Source organism: Rhinolophus ferrumequinum, chromosome 2 (genome assembly GCF_004115265.2).
Source record: "Rhinolophus ferrumequinum isolate MPI-CBG mRhiFer1 chromosome 2, mRhiFer1_v1.p, whole genome shotgun sequence".
NCBI classification, from domain to species: Eukaryota; Metazoa; Chordata; class Mammalia; order Chiroptera; family Rhinolophidae; genus Rhinolophus; species Rhinolophus ferrumequinum.
This window is the reverse complement of record NC_046285.1, coordinates 207,044-226,122: the sequence shown is the minus strand read 5'-3', so window position 1 is coordinate 226,122 and position 19,079 is coordinate 207,044. Positions and strand designations below refer to the sequence as shown.

Here is a 19,079-nt window from a genome sequence, read left to right as displayed (position 1 = left end):
TTGTAGTGTAACTTACATAATTTTTTCTTTGAAACTTGAACGGTAGTATTAGTTTAGGTAATATTTAACAAATAATGTTTATTAGTTAATACTGATTGCTTTAGCAATTAAACCCCCAAACATCAGTGGCTTAATACAATATGTATCTTGCTCATGTAACAGTTTAATGTGGGTGTCCCTATTCTTTGTTTGGTTTTCATCCATATGGTTGATTAAAAGACGTAGGCTCTTTCCATTTTGTACTGCCAGCCCCTAGAGTACAGCATCCTCTGCTTCCAGCTGGTGGAAGAGGAAGCATCAAAGAATTACCACTCATTTCTTAAAAACTGAACAGAAGTCACATATTCCATCACATTATGCTGGTGAGAACATTATTCTGGATGTGGGGAGGGAGGAGGCTTTCACTGACAAATGCTCACTAAGGAAGGGACACACTTTTTTGGTTACTAGTTGCCTCTGCTACAACACTTATTCTAAGTCATAGATAATACAGTTGAGGCTCAGAGGGGAGGGCACTTGCCTAGAATCACATAGCTGACAAGTGGCAACATTGGGACTAGATCTCTCCTCATGACTCTTTTTCATGGTCTCTTTCCTACATTTTGCTCTGCCTCCTACCTATGCAACAGGCTGTGTAGTCTAAGGGGATTTCCAAAATTTTTAATGGAGCCAAGAGTCTTATCATTTGGAAGACTGCTGATTCCAAACCATAGTAGGAGCACTGGGTATATGAGTTCTAAGACATAGCCTCAGTTCTGTGGTCACAATTAGGCCCTATTTATTTTTGAAAACACTGTGTGCCAAGAATTACAACACCTTCTGTATTAGTCTGCTGGGCAGCTGTAACAAGGAACCACAAATTGGATGGCTTAAACAACAACTTATTTCCTGAGTTCTTTTTTTTTTTTCCTTTGACAGAAAAATGTACATTTATATTTCCTTAGTTCTTGAGGCTAGAAGTCCAAGATCAAAGTATTGGCAGGGTTGGTTCTTCTGAGAAACTGTTCCAGACCTAGCTTCTTGTGGTTTCTTGGCCTTGATGTTCCTTGGCTTATAGAAGTATTATCTCAACTCCGTCTTCATCCTCGCATGGCATGCTCCCCGTGTGCACATCTGTGTACAAATTTCCCCTTCTGATAAGGGCATCAGTCATATTGGATTAGGGGTCCGCACTACTCCCATATAACCTCATCCTAACTTAGTTACATCTGCAAAGGGATGCAATAGGAAATTCTTTCTAAATAGTCACTTTCTGAGGTACTGGGGGTTAAGACTTCTCCAAATGAATTTTGGGGGTTATACTTCAACCCATAACACTTGTCAACCCCAAGAAAGAAGGTTATCTACCAAGAAGGTCTTCTGGTGGCTATCTGGGCTCAAATTTAAAAGCAGAGCCTAGCAACCATTTCTAAACAGGGGCCTCTCACACAAACTGCACTTCAGGTGAGTAGAGCCTCCAGTCAAACTGGAGTGGACATTCAGTATGAGCAAGAAATAAACCTTTGTTTTTTAAGCTACTGAGTGATCAGGTGGCTTGTTACACATGTTGACCCTGAGAAGGAAAATATTACCAAGAAAGGCTCCTGGTGGCTAACTGGGCTCAAAAATTAAAACAAAACAGAGCATAGCAGCTGTTGCTAAACAGGCCTCTCATGCAAACCGCACTTCAGGGAGAAGCCGGCACTGAACTGCCTGCCTGCACTGTGGTCCTGCCATCTGAGCCAGCCCTTGTAAAGGAGTTCCTGGAAGTGTGTTTCAACGAACAGGACTGAGGCTTTTCCTGTCAAATCGGAGCTGTGCAGCTGTGTCACCATCAGCATCTTCACCAACCAATCAGAGTGGCTCCACTCTGACCAATCAGGACAGTGCTGTTTGGACCAATAAAACTGTGAGGATTTGGACTCCTCATTTACATAACGTCAGAACAATCAGGGACCAGTTGCAGGGACTTGTCTCTATATCTCAGCTCCCCTCTAGCTCGGGGAGCACATTTTCCCTTTCCACTGAAGACTGTTTCCCTAGCTGGAGTTGAAACACCAAAGACATCTTGCCACACCAGAGTGGAGTGGACTGAAGCAGATGGAGTGGACCAGAGCATGGCAGAGCCTACCTGAGTGGACTGGACTGGAGTGTCTTGACTGAGGGCCACCTCTGTGGAACAGAATGTGCTGTTCCAAAGCCATTCTGTATCATAATTGAGCTGTAACACTATTGAGCTGTCGCATACCTGTGCTGTTCTCACAGCTGTGCTGTATCACAATTGAGCTATTTGCACTGAATAGTTTTCCTTCTTCACTATACCCCAAATTGGGGATTCCTGTTGGCATTGAATTGGCATCAATGACCATCAGTTGACACACTCCATTACCTTTGCAGCTTTCAATAAGCTAGTGACTTCCAGGTTTCCATAATAAATAATGTACCCCAAATGGGAACAAGTATAAAGCAAAAAGGAAGGAATAGTAGACAGCATAATGTAGTGTATGAGACAAAGGATTCTTTGAGGGACACCTCTGTACACACAGATCTTTGGTCTTTAGACAGTAAGGTGTCAGCCAACTTCTCTCTCAGCAGGAAATAAACTAGTGATAAAATGTGTACAACTTATTTGTGTGCCCTTGTATTAGGATATTGACTGCTTTGAGGCAGAAACCTTAGCTAGACTCATATTTCACATAACTGATTATTGATCTTATAGCCATGGAACAGGAGACAACTCCCCTCACCCTTTCTTTTCTCCAATTCTGTAAGTCAATTTCTCCACTGGCTTCCGATTTTGCAGCTTTAACACTGGGGTATCTAGGAGTAGTTTTCTACTCAGACAATATGCCTGTAACTCAAAACCAAACATCCTGGTATGCTATTATGGCCAAGGAAGAGTGTCAGATTATTTGCTGGTAAGTTATGTATGGGAATCAGCTGCATTGATGTGACTCATAGAAAGGACATTCAGAGATACAGGCATACCTTGGAGATATTGTGGGTTTGGTTCCACACCACCGCAATAAAGCGGATATTGCAATAAGTGAGTCACACAATTTTTTTGGTTTCCCAGTGCGTATAAAGTTATGGTTACACTATACTGTAGTCTATTAAACATGCAATAACATGTCTAAGAAAATAATGTACATATCTTAATGAAAAATAATGTCCAACTGAGAACTTTGATGGAATTTTGAAGTTTTATCTTTTTGGATGTCAGACTTACTAATTTAATTAAGCAGATATTGTTTAAAGAGGAAAAAAACACAAAAAATAAAGATACTTTATTGCTCAAAAAAGGCTAACCATTATCTAAGTCTTCTGTGAGTTTAATCTTTTTACTGGTCAACAGGCGTGCCTCAATGTTGATGGCTGCTGACTGATATGTGTGGCTGTGGCAATCTCTAAAAAGAAGACAACAATGTGGTGCCCTTTCTACCATATCTGCAGTTACTTCCTCTACCGACGTCTTGAACCCTTAAAAGCCATTCACGAGGGTCGGAATCAACTTCTTCCAAACTCCTGTTAATGTTGATAGTTGACGTCTTCCTGTGAAATCACAAATGTTTTTAATGGCATCTAGCATGGTGAATTCCTTCCAGGTTTTTAATTTACAGATCCATCAGAGGAATCACCATCTATGGCATCAATAGCCTTATGAAACGCAATTCTTAAATAAGACCGTAGCAAATATAATCATAAAGAAAAGTCTGAAATATTACAAGAATTACCAAAATTTGACACAGAGACATGAAGTGAGAAAATGCTGTTGGAAAAATGGCACCGATTGACTTGTTTGGTGCACGGTTGTCACAAACCTTTAATGTACAAAAAGCAGTATCTGTGAAATGCAATAAAGCACAATAAAACAAGGTATGCCTGTACTCAGTGAGGATGTTTTAAACTCTGAAGATGGGAAATTCTATGTCTATAGTAAACTACTTAAAAATGGCATCCTATTTCTCAGAGGCTTATACTCAGGTATAAGATACAAACCTCAGAGTGTAGGCATTTTTCATTTTTACAGTACTAAAGGAAAAACATTGCTCATTTAATGTGGTAGATGCTTTCATATGGATTATTTTACTAAATCCTCACAAAAATCCTGTGAGATAAATGGTATTATACTCATTTTTATAGATAAGGAAACTAAACTTAGAAACCGGCATAGAACTCTATAACTCTTTTCCCACTGTACACACTACTTGAGTACTTACAAATTATGCCTTAATTTATTTATAATTTTTGTTTTGGAAACTGTGTGCCACTGAATTTCTCACTTGCTTAACTTAAGGTTGATCTCTGTACACTAAACAGGAACTGACACATTATCAGATTACTTGATTGATTTGACATTTGTTTTGGCAAAAATGTACAGCAGCTCAAGATTGAAACCCAGGTTTTGCAATATCACTTTTCTTTGTTTCATCCCCCTCCCCAGGTTAATTCACAAAGGCAGCAGTTTCCAAATGCCTTCTTGCAAAGCTATATTTTGAAATAGACAAATATTGATCACTGATGAAGAAACCAGGCGATAAACCTTTGCAAGTCAAAGAAAAGACAAAATAAAAAACAAATTGCAGAAGATGTTTGCAAATACACTGCAACCAATAAAGTTTTTGAGCTCTTCCCCGATGTTCTATCAAGTTTTTACTCAAACAAGTAAACATTTTATTGGGCCAGGCATAGCACCATTGAGATGAATGAGATTCCATTCAACTCCTATTCTCCAGGAGTTGCCATAATGAATGAAGGCAAAAAGGATTTCCCAATACTGTGGTAAATGCTATAGTCAGGGTACAAGTACAATGAGAGGTAAGCAGAGAGAAAAATCTTCCTGGAGGAGGCTGACTTAAGACCACTAGTGAGTGCACACTTGGCCTGGTTCATCGCTGGGCTGTGCGGTGTCTCAGAGATGCCAGGTCCTCCTCCCTGGGCCCTAATGACTTTCTGGACCTATTCCACCAATTATTGTTCCCACCCCTTCTCGGTTCCCTCTGAAGCTTCTCTTCCTTTGCCTGCCCTTTTAAATTGGTGTTTCCTAGGTACAGTTGTAACTCACAGGATTTTATCCAAACCTCTCTCCTGCAGAACATCACTTTTCTTTTCCTACACACACACACACACACACACACACACACACACACAGTGGTACCTCAGTTTTCCAACGCAATCCGTTCCGGAAGACCATTCGAGTTCTGAAACATTTGAAAACCGAGGCGCAGTTTCCCCATAGAAAGTAATGCAAAATGGATTAATCTGTTCCAGACCTTTAAAATCAACACCTAAAACTGTAAATTGAGCATGAATTTTACTATCTAATGATACCACAGATCCATAAAATTTACGGCGTTCGTAAACCAAAATGTTCGTCAATGGAGACGTTCAAAAACCGAGGTGCCACTGGGGTGACAATGATATGCACACATATGTTAAGAGGTGTTATCTATGCTGAAGTATAGTTTGCTATAATCAGAAGTCTCTGGACACTGAAGATAACCAGGTAACCACCTTGAGCACCTCTTGTAATTGCAGAAGTCAAATGTGACTTATATTCATCTTTTGTTATCGTTATGTATTATTACAATTTAGTTTTTTCCCTTTCTTAAAATGTGTATACATTTTTTATTGTACACATATAATCGAAACAAAACGACTTCTCACGAATCCACCATGCACTTTAAAACCGAATCCACCATCCACTTTAAAACCGTAACATTACCGGTACTGTGGGTTCCCTTCCACAGGTATATCGTGAAATTTCCCCATTCCCTTGCTTTTCTTTAGTTTTACAACGGCCTTGTTGCTCCACTTGGCAAGAGGGAGGTAAATGGAGGCAGCCAGGCCGCCGCTCACGCGCTGGTGCCCACAAAAATAACAACGCCCTCCTCGCCACCACGGCCACCAGCCAGGACAGCAAAACCATCAAGACGGCAGCGGCCCCGCCCCCCTGATCTGCCGGCGGCCCTGGGGGGCGGGGCGGGAGGCTGCTCAGGCGCGTGGGCGGGCGGCGCGGGCCGGTGACGTCATCCGGCAGCGCGGGCCCGGTGCACGTGACTGCGGCGCGGAGGAGAAGGTGGTGGCGGTGGGAGTGTGGGGATTCCCGGCAGCATGAGTTGTTGCGGGCTCTTGCGAAGGGCTGTGGCATCGCGTTCCTGCAGCGCTCTGGTGGCCTCTGCCGTGAGCCCGCGCCGGCTGAGCACCAGTCGGACGAGCCGAGCTTTCGCCAAGGAGCTCTTCCTGGGCAAAATCGAGAAGGTAACGCCAAGTCTGGGCCCACTCGGGCTCTCTGCCGCCTGCTTTTTGCCCCGATCAGGAAACACTGGGATCAAGCTTTTCCCGTGTCCGCACACCTGAGGGGCAAGGCGTGCTAACACTCCAGGTTCCTGAGTCCCATTAGATCATGTGCATTTTTCCAGGGAAAGGGAAGAGTCTTTCCAGGGCGGGGGGCCCCGAGAACTCATGGTTTTGACAAGTGTTCCATTTTGTTCTTGTCCAGTCAGTTTGGGAAACACTAGGCCAGGCGATGCAACCCTCAACTCAGCGGTCTGGCCCCCGAATGTGTGGGGCTTCCTCTCTGAATCCTAAACACAGCTCGGACCGTGCCACTCTGTCAGCTTCCAGCAGACCCGAGGCGTCCACAGCTGAGTCCGAGCACCTCACTCTGCCATTCAGGTTCCTCTGCAGTCTGGCTCCAAGGTGCCCTCACCCCATCCCTTCCACGGTGGCACCACCCAGTAGTAACCCAGATCTTACGCAATAGTAATAACAGCTTGGTTATTAAGCATTCAACGTCCTCTTATAGTAGGAAGACTTGGATTTGACCTCGGTTCTGTGACTGAGCCTCAGTTCTTTTAGCCTTAGAAAAGGAGCTAGTGATGTATTCTGTCTCACAGATGTGTTGTAAAGCCCCAGTGAAATATATAGGGTGTGGAAATGCTTTTTAGCCTGTAAGGTACTGTGCAGATGCAGAAGTCAGCAGAATAGGTAGTAAATGCTGGCTTCAACACTTACTAGTGTATGTGCCTAGTACTTACCCCCTCCTAAAGGTGCTTTGTAAACCAAAGGAAAAAACTTGCATAAAGTGCTTTGAGCTTGGCTGAAATGTTGGCTGATAGTATATCATTTAAGGACTTATTCCCTGGTTTTCCTTTGGAACATTCCTCTAAGGTTGCCAAGCATTACAGATGCAGAAGCAGAGACTCAGACTAACAGTGGTTTGCTCTGGTAGGAAGTATACAAACTCTGTCTTTAAGGTTTAGGAAACCATTTTCCCCCAGCCTGAGGCTGTGGTGCTCTGTCCTGGGATCTCATGCCCGCCTCAGCACAGTGAAGAAAGAAGACAAGTCATTCATGCTTCTCTTTTTCCAAACTTTTGGCACTCCCTCCCCCATTGTCACTCTGAGCTGTCAGCTTTGCTTCCTATTTCACTGAGAAAATACATGCAGTCAGATGACAACATCCACCATAACACTTAGCCGCTCCTTCCTATGCTCTGTGCCGTGTGGGCTGCATTCTCTTATTGTAGATGAACTGTCTACTTAAAGAAAAGGCCAAGCGCGTCACTGTACCTCATGTCTTCTCACCTACTCAGGGCTTTGACCCAGTAATTCTGTCCTTTCTCATCTACATCATCAGTTGTTCCTTCTCTGCTGCATCTTGAACTCACACCATTCAGGCTTTTGTCCTGAACAATCCACTTATGCTCATGAAAGTCAGTAGTGACCTTTGTGTCATCACATGTAGAGATCTGTTCTCTGTCCTCATCTTACTTGACCCATCATTGGCGTCTAACACAGTTTATCACTCTGGCTTCTAAGAAACTATTCTCTCCTAGTTTTTCCATCTGCTTTACTGGCTGATCCTTTTAACTTTTTCACTTTTTCTTTCTTGGCTCCTTGACCTCTAAACATTGGCCAACATTTTCAACTAGCCCAGTTGGAGCTGGAGTTTTTTAGGGCTCAGTCTGTAGACTTCTACAACCCCACATTGGATGATCTAATTTAGTATTGTGGCTTTAAATACCATCAATATGCGGATGTCTCAAATTTATTTCTCCAGCTCAGATTTCTCCCCTGAACTCCAGACTCTTTTTATATCTACCTTTCTAACAAAAGCTTCACTTAGGTGTGAATAAGCATTTCAAATTTAGCATATCCAAAACTGAGTTCCTGGTCTCCCTACCCAACCCCATTCCTTCTACCAGCCTTCTTAATCATAAATGGTTAATTTACTGTTCAACTTGTTCAGGCCAAATACCTGGAGTTACTTTTGATACCTCTTAGTCTCATAATCCACAGCTAATCTGACAGCACGTCTTGTTTTCTCTGCCTTACATTTAGAATCAGATTCTTATATTTAGAATCTGACTGCTTTTAAGCACCTGCACCACTATTGCCCTGGTTTAGGTCAGCATCATCTCTCACAGCATTATTGGGGTTTGAGCAGGAACGTGGCATCTGAGATGCCTAGAATTTCAGAACAGAAAGAGACCTTCAAGATCATCTAGACCAGTAGTTGTCAAACTGCCTTCAGGTGGACCCTCGTTATTCATGGGAGTGTCCCTGGGGCTACTGCTGGGACCAGTGGGAAGCCGAGTAGGAGACATTTGGGTGATCTTTCTCCCCCTCTGCAGTCTCAACCAGAGCAGCTTGACTTTTATTTGTTCTACGTATTTGGTGTCTGCACTAGATTTAACTAAAAAATATGTTTTACTACTTTAAAAAATTTGGAAGCGCAGATGGGAATTAAACCCAGCACCCATGAGGCACCCCGTTTAGTTTATGAACACTGATAGAAGAGATTTGTTCTTCCATGCATGGAGATCTCGCTCCCTGCAGCAGTTAGCCTTTGGTTGTGCTTGAGGGCCATCTAGTTCCCAGGCTGTTCTCTTTTCTTTTCTGGAGTGCTCACTGGTACCAGGATAATCTTATAATCGTCCTCTAACATAGCTCATTGCACAAGGCCTGAGTGAACCCATGGGCTTGTGAAAGCCAGAGCAGTGGGTTGAGCATCTGTATTTCAGCTAAGGAGCTGGCTGTGTTCTGAGAGGCTTCAGAGTGATTAGTCTTAGCATATTTTCCTCCTAGACAGTCTAGGACAGGGTCAGAAATGGCATGGAGGCAGGAATTCCTTTTAAGTCAGCTATCACTTTTGGATAGGGAACCACCTATAAGCCTTTAGTCATGGGGCCTGAGAGGAGAAAACAGACTTGGGAGTATGTTACTAGAGTGGACAGTCTTTGGTGACTGATTAGAAGTTCAAGGGCTGGAGAAGGAAGATTGAGGACTCCTTTGCTTTGAACACCTTGTCTGGAGACATTTGATGAGAGGCGCCATTAGGAAAGACAGGGTCTGGCAACTCATGATCTGGGACACCATTTTTCAGCAGCTGTGAGTCCAAATCCAAATACTCATGTCATGCTGGCAGGGCTGTCTGGAGCCCCAAAACCTTGAGGGACTAAGGATACAGTGGGATGATTTTAGGCAATATACAGTGATGGCCCAGTGGGGAATCCTGGGCCAGTCAGAAATATTGGCCACTCATTGGATTGAGACAGAGATTTGAAGCTAATTTGTTTTCCATGGTGTGAAGTGGAGGTAAGAGCAAGTATTTGTCACAAATACAGTTACTTTATGTTCCAGGACGTATTACCTCTTTTGAGCCTCACAGCTACCTTCTGAGGTATCTGTAACAGAAGGGAAACTGACACACAAGTCACACATCTAAGAAGTGGCAGCGTCAGGGCTGAATTCAGGTTGATCTGGGTCAACAGCTGGGCCTCCTCCAGTGACCTTCTTACTTCGTATGTTTAGCACAAGTAGCAGATGTCATCTAGCAGGGAGGACAGAGGCTGGAATATGCAGCTGGCTGGGAACCTGGCAAGATGTCAGACCTTGTAAACACAGTATGTTCCCGTCAGCTGCAGCATCTTTGAATTTACAAAATAACAAATGTAAAACTTTACATTTTAGTAATGAGCTTTCACACCAGTTATCTTCCATGATTCTGACAACAACCTTGAGTAAATATTACCTGCATGTTACTGGTGAGAAAATGGAGATGTGGAGAGATAAAGAGATTTGGCCACACAATAAGTAAGCTGCAAATCAAGAAACAGAGCTCAGGGCTTTTAAATGTTTAGTCCAAGTCTCTTTGTTTCATGGGAAAATCATCATGATTTATTGATAAGGAAAGCTGATCAAAGTCGGGAATAAACCTGCTTGAGATACAGGGAGGGAGGCTGTATCTAGGTGGTGGAGTCTAACATACAATTCTTATATCTTAAATACCTTCTGGAAGTTGCTTTCTAATTCCTTCAATGAGGAATGCCCTGCCTACCAGATATGGACTCTAAGAAATCTGTCTCCCTTTTCACTGATATCACCACTATAGCAAGTTCCTAAAAATTAATTTTTATTAAGTGTTTATCATTTTTAGAAAGAAGTTTTCCCATTTCCAGAAGTTAGCCAAGATGAACTTAATGAAATCAATCAATTTGTGGGACCCGTAGAAAAATTCTTTACTGAAGAGGGTATGTATGATTTTCTTTATCATTACCATATCCATTATAAGGGCAATGCTTTGATATTTACGTTAGAAGCAGTAGACACAGGGGAAGCTCTCTTGAGTGTCATTAAACATGGGGAAATAGTATCTATTGATAATACGAGGTGTGATCACGAAATATGGTGAATGTTTAAATGTAAAAAATTTATTGCAGTAAAAGACACATTGCCATTAATGCCATTCAAAATACTCCCCCTCACTTTGAACACACTTATCCCATTGTTCTTGCCACTTTCTGAAGCAGTTCTGGAAGTCCTCTTTCGTGAGTGTCTTTAGTTGTGCTGTCGTGGCTGCCTTGATGTCTTGAATCGATTCAAATTTTTACCTTTCATGGCAATTTTGATTTTGGAGACGAGTCAGAAGTCGCACGGTGCCAGATCTGGTGAATAAGGTGGATGAGGACACATTGTAATGTTTTATTTGACAGAAATTGCTGTACCAGAAGTGATGTATGACATGGAGCCTTTTCATTGTGATCACAAAATATGGGGCCAAGTGCCATCCAGTGGAAAGGCAGGGATCTTCAATATGGGAAGTGGCGCCTTGAACCTTACTTAGTAACAGTGTGTGACAAGTTTTAACTTGTTCGGTGCAGTCAGTCGGGTGTAAGCTAAGGTTGAGAGAAGGTGTGTTTTAAAGTGTTCCGTAAATCATGGATCATGAACAACGCATTAACATGAAATGGGCAAACGGTTTCATCCTCCATCATGACAATGTTCTGTGTCACACATCGCTTCTGGTGAAGTGTCTTTCAAATATTTTATGCATTAGAGATATTTGGTTTTGTTATTGAGTTGTAAGAAGTCTTTTTATATTCTAGATACAAGATGTTTATAAAAATTTTTCTCATAGTCACTTGTTTCACTTTTTCATTTTATTAAGTGTCTTTTAAAGAGCAAAAGTTTTAAATGTTAAGTAATTTTTTTCTTTCATAGTTCATAATTTTTGTATATGAGAAATCTGCTAAATCAAGGTTGTGATGATTTTTTGTCTATATTTTCTCTTAGATTTATATTTTTAACTCTAAATTTTTAAATTTATAATCTATTCCCAGTTAATTTTGTTTATGATGTGAGGTTAAGTTTGAGGATAATTTCTTTGCATGTAACTATCCAATTGTTCCACAACACTTATGTAAAAATTGTCCACTTCCTATTTAATTCACTTGGTACCTTTGCCAGAAATCAATTGACCAGAGGATTCTGGGAAGATAGCAGAATAAAGCGCACCAGAAATCTGTCTTCCCACCTAGACAGCAATTGCACTGGCAGAATCTGTCTGATGTAACTGTTTTGGAGATCTGGAATCTTTTCGAGGTTTCCAACGCCCAGGAGAAGGCTTGGACAGTAAATTGTGCTTTTATTTTGATAGATTTAAGCTCTGAGCACACTAGCAGCTACCCATTCCTTTCCTCAGCCCCAAAGCAGGCAGCTGTGAATTTATTTTTGGAGCAGCTTGCACATAGCTTGTGGGAGCCATATTGGACGAAAGGACTCTGCCCATAAAATATTAGGGACCTGTGTTTTGATTGCTGCTTCTGATAACAGAGGTGCAAAGAGGCAGAGGCTTTGCACCTACTCTGCATTGTCCCAAGCCCATCCCCCTCTGGCTGAAATGACTTCCAGGGAATTTAAAAGACTGCCCCCCCAGCCATCTTCATTTTTCTTTTCCCTGTTTTGTGAACCAGATTGAAGACAAGGACATTCAAAAGCAACCACATATATGGGGGGAATTAGAAAGTCGTCATGCATGCTCAGGGAAAGGTGCAGGCTCAGAGAAGGCCAGGGAATTTAAATTTATACCTTTGGCTGATCCTCGGCACAGACTTAGCCCACAACAGTTAAAAACAGCAACAACAAAAAGCAACAACACCAAAATCACAAAACAACAAAAACAAAACCAATATGTGGGACTACATGAAACCAAATGCTTCTGCACAGCAGAGAAACAATTGACAAAATGAAATGGCAACTTACAGAATGGGAGAAAATATTTGCAAACCATATATCAGATAAGGGGTTAATATCCAAAACATACAGAGAACTCATGCAACTCAATAACAACAACAACAACAACAACAGCAAATGATTAAAATATAGAGGAACTAAATAGACATTTTTCCAAAGAAGATATCCAAACGGCTAACGGGAACAATGAAAAGATGCTCAACATCATGAATCATCAAGGAAATGCAAATTAAAACCAAAGTGAGATATTACCTCACTCTGTTAGAATGCATATTATCATCAAGAAGACAAAACATAACAAGTGATGAGAAAAGAGAACCCTCATACACTGTTGGTGTGAATGTAAATTGATGCAGTCACTATGGAAAACGGGTTTCTCAAAAAATTAAAAATAGAACTACTGTAAGATCCACTACTGCCTGTATACCCAAAGGAAATGAAAACAGGATATTGAAGAGATATATGTAGTTCATGTTTATTGCAGCATTATTCATAATAGCCAAGACATGGAAATAACCTAAGTGCCTGTCAACAGAAAGTGCCTTTCCAACAGATGAATGGAAAATATGTACACACACACGCGCGCGCGCACACACACACACACACACACACAGAGTGGAATATTATTAAGACACAAGAAAGAAGGAATTTCTGCTGTTTGTAACAACATAGAGGGACCTTGAGGATCTTATGTTAAATGAGATAAGTGAGAGAGAGAAAGACACTATGATGTCACTTATACAAGGTCTGACAGGTTCACAAACTCATTCTAAAAAAAGTGCTACATACCTCATTGCTGAATATCACTATGGTCACCTCTGCGGTACTCCCCTTGGGAAGCTATGCACCAACGCCAGCACCTACTCCACCCTTCAAAGCAATTTCGGAATTCTTTTTCTGGAATTGCCATCAGAGCTGTTGTTGTATTACCCTTGATGTCCTGAATGTCATCAAAATATTTGCCTTTCAATATGTCCTTTATCTTCAGGTAAAGAAGTCATTGGGGGCCAGATCAGGTGAGTAGGGAGGGTGTTCAATACAGTTATTTGTTTACTGGCTAAAAACTCCATCACAGACAGTGCTGTGTGAGCTGGTGCATTGTCGTGATGCAAGAACCATGAATTGTTGGCGAGAAGTTCAGGTTGTTTTCATCTAACTTTTTCACGCAGCCTTTTCAGCACTTCCAAATAGTAAACTCGGTTAACTGTTTGTCCAGTTGGTACAAATTCATAATAAATAATCCCTCTGATAATAAAAAAATTTAGCAACATCATTGTGACTCTCATTTGGACTGATGGAACGTCTTTGGTCATGGAGAATTGGTCGACATCCATTGTGCACTTTGACGCTTTGTTTCAGGGTTGTATTCGTACACCCATGTTTCATCATTAGTGATAACACAGCCCAAAACATCATCTTGCATCTCCAAAAGGTTTTGGCAAACTTTGATTCTTCTTTGCTTTTGTTCATCTTTGAGCTCCTTCAGGACCATTTTTCTACACACCTTTCTCGTGCCAATATTTTCATTTAAGATTTGCCTGTTTCTTTACCGATGTTTACTTGGTCTGCTATGCTTTTCACAGTCAGTCAACAATTTTGATGCACAATTCGACAAATTTTTGCAATGTTTTCGTCAGTTCTGCTCGTTACTGGCCGCCCTGACCTCTCTTCATCAGTGATGCTTTCTCAAAAAAACTTTTAATCCATTTGTACAATGCCATTTTCTTCATGGCATTATCCCCATAGACTTGGACTCATATGTTCCAAGTGGATTTCAGTTCCACTTTTGCCAAGTTTAGCAAGAAATTTAATGTTTGTTCGTTGCTCTAATTCAAGTTCACATTCTCACGACAGCACACAAAAACACGCAACAACAATAATGAACGCCACTCAACAAGATGCCGCCACATGTCGACACGAACACAGCTGTGAGACACTGATACACCAAGGTTATGAAACCTTACTGAGCTGTTTGTACAGTGCTGCCAATGTAAGCACATGGTGGTAAATTCGCAAACTTAATTGTCAGACAGTTTATGTGGAATCTAAAAAAGCCAAACTCATAAAAATAGAGTACAATGGGGATTAAGAGGCCAAGGATTAGAGGCCAAGGGAATAGGAGAGATGTTGTTTAAGGGTACAAACTTGCAACTAGTAGATATATAAGTCCTGGAAATCAAATGCACAGTATTATAGACAATGCTGTGTTATAAATATCAAACATGCTAAGATACTAGTTCTTAATTATTTCCACCACAAAAGAAGAATTGATAATTGTGTGACATGAGAGATGTTAGCTGAAGCTACAATGGCAGTCATATTGCAACATGTAAATGCATCAAATCAACATGCTGTACACCTTAAGCTTACACAATGTTATATGTCAAGTACATTTCAATTTAAAAAAAGCAAAAACAAAACAGCAAATACTGGAGAAGAGGGAAAACTCTCATTTCCAGACTTACCACTTTATTAGATTCAAATGCCCAGTTTTCAGCCAAAAAAATCGCAAGGCATACAAAGAAGCAGAAATGTATGGCCAATTCAAAGAAAAAAAATAATAAACCAACAGAAACTGTTCCTATAAAAGACCTCATGGGAGGATTTACTAGACAAAGACTTCAAAATATTCTTATAGATGCTCAAAGAACTAAGGGAAGATGTGGAGAAAGTCAAGAAAATGATGTATAAACAAAATGAAAATCTCAATAAAGAGATAATCTAACAAGAAACAAAAAAGAGGTGTGGGAGTTTAAAAGTACAATAACTGAAAAAAATCACTTGAAAGATTCAAAGGCAGATTTGTAAAGGTAGAAGAATCAGCTCACTTGAAGGTAGGACAATGGAAATAATCAAGTCTGAAGAACAACAACAACAAAAAAATTGAAGTGAACTTAAGGGAACTGTGAGACATCATCAGTCAGACCAGCATATGCGTTGTGGAAGTCCCAGAGGATGAACAGAGAAAGGGCAGAAAGAATACTTGAAGAAATAATGGATGAAAATGTCCCAGATTTAATGAAAGACATGAATATAAACATCCAAGAAGCTCAGCAAACACCAAGCAGGTGAACTGGTAGAGACCCACACCAAGATATATTATAATCAAACTGCCCAAAGACAGAATTTTGAAAGCACTAGAGAAGCAACTCATCACATATAAGGGATCTTCAATAAAATTGTAATCACATTTCTCATCAGAAACTTTGGAGGGCAGAATGCAGTTGGCCAATATACTCAAAGTGCTAAAAGAAAAAAAAAATCTCAATCAAGAATCCTGTATTCAGCAAAACTGTCCTTTAAAAGTAAAGGAGAAATTAAGACGTTCCCAGATAAAAATCTGAGGAAGTTTATCACTAGATCTGCTCTGCAAGAAATGCCAAAGGGATTTCTGCAGTTTGAAATGAAAGGACACTAGATAGTAACTTGAAGCTGTATGAAGAAATAAAGATCTTAACAAAGGTAAATATGGGGGCAATTATAAAAGTTGGTATTACTGTAATAATGGTTTGTAACTCTACTTTTTATTTTCTACATGATTTGAGAGACTGATACATTTAAAATGTTAGTCTAAAAGCTAGTATCATTATAACTCTGGTTTGTAAGTCCACATTTTATTTTCTATTAAGAGGATAATGCATGTAAAATAATTATCTGTGTTTGGATACAATGTTGTAAAGATGTAATTTTGTGACATCAATAAGAGAAAGCGATAAGGATGGAGCCATTAAAGGAACAGAATTGTAGTATGTTATTGAAGTTAAGCTGGTATAAACACAAATTACACTTATAACTTTAGCATGTTAATATACTCCTCGAGGTAATCATAAAAAATAGCTGAAGAATATACGCAAAAGGAAATGAGAAAGGAATTTAAACGTTTCACTGCAGAAAATCAATGAACAACACAAAAGAAGACAGGAATGCAAGAAATGAAGGACAAAAAAGTTATAAAGCGTATAGAAAACAAATAGCAAAGTAACAGAAGTAAGTTTCTCATTAGTAACTATTTTAAAAGTAAATGGATTAAATTGTCCAATCAAAAGACAGGTTGTCAGAATGGATTAAAAACAAAAAAACATGGTCCAATTCTATAGGAAACTTACTTTAGATCCAAAGACACAGATAGGTTGTCAGGTTAGATAGGTAAACAAAAGATAGTATATGCTAAGAATGGAATATTAACCTTTGAAAGGAAAAAAGTTCTGACCCCTTGAATGAACCTTGAGGACTAAGTGAAATAAGCCAATCACAAAAAGACAAATTACTGTGATTTCACTTACAGGAGTTACTTAGAGTAGTCAAATTCATAAAGACAGAAAGTAGGATGGTGGTTTCCAGGGACTAGGGGAAGGTGGAAATGGGAATCTGTTGTTTAATGGGTAGTATAGAGTTTCATTTTGGGGAGATGAGAAAAGCTCTGGAGACGGATAGTGGTGAATGGTTGCACAATAATACGAATGTACTTAATACCATTGAATTACGCTGTTTCCCCAAAAATAAGACTTAGCCGGACGGACAGTCAGCTGTAATGTTACAGCTGATTGTCCGGCTAGGTCTTATTTTTGGGGAAACACGGTATATACTTAAAAAAAGTTAAGATAGTAGATTTTATGTTATGTATATTTAGCACAATATAAAACATTGGAAAGAAATCATTTGACCATTGATGTGTGGGTTTATTTCTGAATCCTTTGTTCTGTTGATCTGTTTGTCTATCTATGCAAATATTACATTGTCTTGTGCTGATCTTTGTAATAAGGCTTGAATCCAGATAGTTGTTGTTTTCTAAAGTTGTTTTGGCTTCTCTAGGTCCTTTTCTTTTCCTTATAAGTTTTAGCATCAGCTTTTCAAGTTCAACAGAAAGACCTGCTTGTGTAATGGTTGGGATTGTAAGAAGTCTATAAATTGGTTTAATGGAGAATTAAGATTAAAACAATATTGAATCTTCTGACCCATGATTATGGTATATCTCTCCATTTATTTGGTTCTTATTTAATTTCTCAACAGCATTTTGTGTGTGGTTGTCAATTTTTGTCAAAAATTTTTTGATGATTTATCAAATTATACGTAACATTTTTGATGGTTTATAAAACATATCTATAAGTATTTAAATTTTTTTGATATTGCTTTAAATTGTTTTTTTAAATTTGAGTTTCTGATTGATGCTAGTGTATAGATATACAATTGATTATTTAAAAATTATTTTTGCAGTATGTTGGAATTCCACTTTTTTCAGTATATGTTTCTATTTATGGAATTTTCTTTAGAATATACATTTTGTTCATTTCATTAGTAAAATTCACATTTATTAAAGGACATTTAGGATGTGTAAACAAGATGAAAAAAATGTCACACATTCTGTCATAGTTTTTGTTGAAAATCAATTTAGTTGGACTTCAGCAAATGTGGGTGTTTCATTGGGGATTTCTTAGCAACCTCAGGGTTATTTCCATTAAATTTAATATATGTGTAATATGATAACATTTATTTGTTTGAAAAACCTTTATGTTGAGATAATTGCAGATTCACATGTAGTTGTAAGAAACAGTTCAGAGATCAATTGTATCCTTCCTCCAGTGGCCCCCGTGCATAACTTTATAGTATGCATTTTGCAGCATCACAACCAGGAAATCGGTATCAATCCCATCTTATTCAGGTCTCACCGGTTGTAGCATGTGCTGATTTGTATCTGTGTGTACTCACCCAGTTGTATCATGTGTAGATTAATGTCACAGCGGCCACAATCAGGGTGCAGAGCAGCTACCCCCCAAGGACCCTTCATGCTGTCCTTTTATATCCATAGCCTTCTTGCCCTCCCCTCCCCCAACCTCTGGCAACTAGTAATCTGTTCTTCATTTTTATTTCAAGAATGTTGTATTAATGGGCTCATAATAGTATGTAAACTTTTGGGATTGCCTTTTTTCACTCAGCATAATTCTACAAGTTGCCATATGTATCAATGGTTTATTCCTTTTTATTTCTCAGTAGTATTCCATGGATTACTTGTGGATTACCACAGTTTGTTGACTATTCTAATGTTGAAGTATATTTGGGTTGTTTTCACTTTGGGGACTTTCATGAATAAAACTGCTGTGTACATTTGTGTACAAGTTTTTGTGTGAACGTGTTTTCATTTCTTTGGGATAAATGCCCAGAATTACAATTGTTGGGTTCTAAGTAAGGTACTCGTGTGTTTAGTTTTTTAAGAAACTACCAAATTATTTTCAAAGAGGCTGTACTGCTTTATAGTCCCACCAATAATGTGTAGTTTATCTAGTTTCTGTGCCTTTCTGCCAAGATTTGATGTTATCATTGTTTTTTGTTTGTTTGTTTATTTTCTAGCCATGCTAATAGCTGTGGAGTGATAGCTCACTGTAATTTTAATTTGCATTTCCCTAATGGGAGATGATGTTGAGTGTCTTTTTATGTATATAGTTGTTCTCTTTATTCATGTCTGACAGTTAAGTTTGCAAACTTGTTGCAATGATGTTGTTAACCTTTTTTGATATCAGAGTGATTATTCATTATGAATTTGTACCAACTGGACAAACAGTTAAC

At 39.6% G+C, this 19,079-nt stretch overlaps 1 protein-coding gene across 2 annotated transcripts in view; it reads left to right on the top strand.

Annotated features, from left to right (window-relative positions):
• Positions 1–6,019: 6,019 nt before the first annotated feature.
• The window catches only part of ACAD9 (acyl-CoA dehydrogenase family member 9), a 39,006-nt gene continuing 25,946 nt past the window's right edge, over positions 6,020–19,079 (top strand). Inside the window, exons 1-2 of one of the 2 annotated variants that reach the window (XR_004425133.1) lie at positions 6,020–6,240; positions 10,423–10,516. Coding sequence is in view for 1 of the 2 variants with exons in the window: in XM_033127941.1 (XP_032983832.1) it covers positions 6,094–6,240; positions 10,423–10,516 (241 nt within the window). In the remaining variant the exon portion in view is untranslated. The remainder of the gene's footprint in view (positions 6,241–10,422; positions 10,517–19,079) is intronic. The other variant, XM_033127941.1, reaches the window with a different exon arrangement.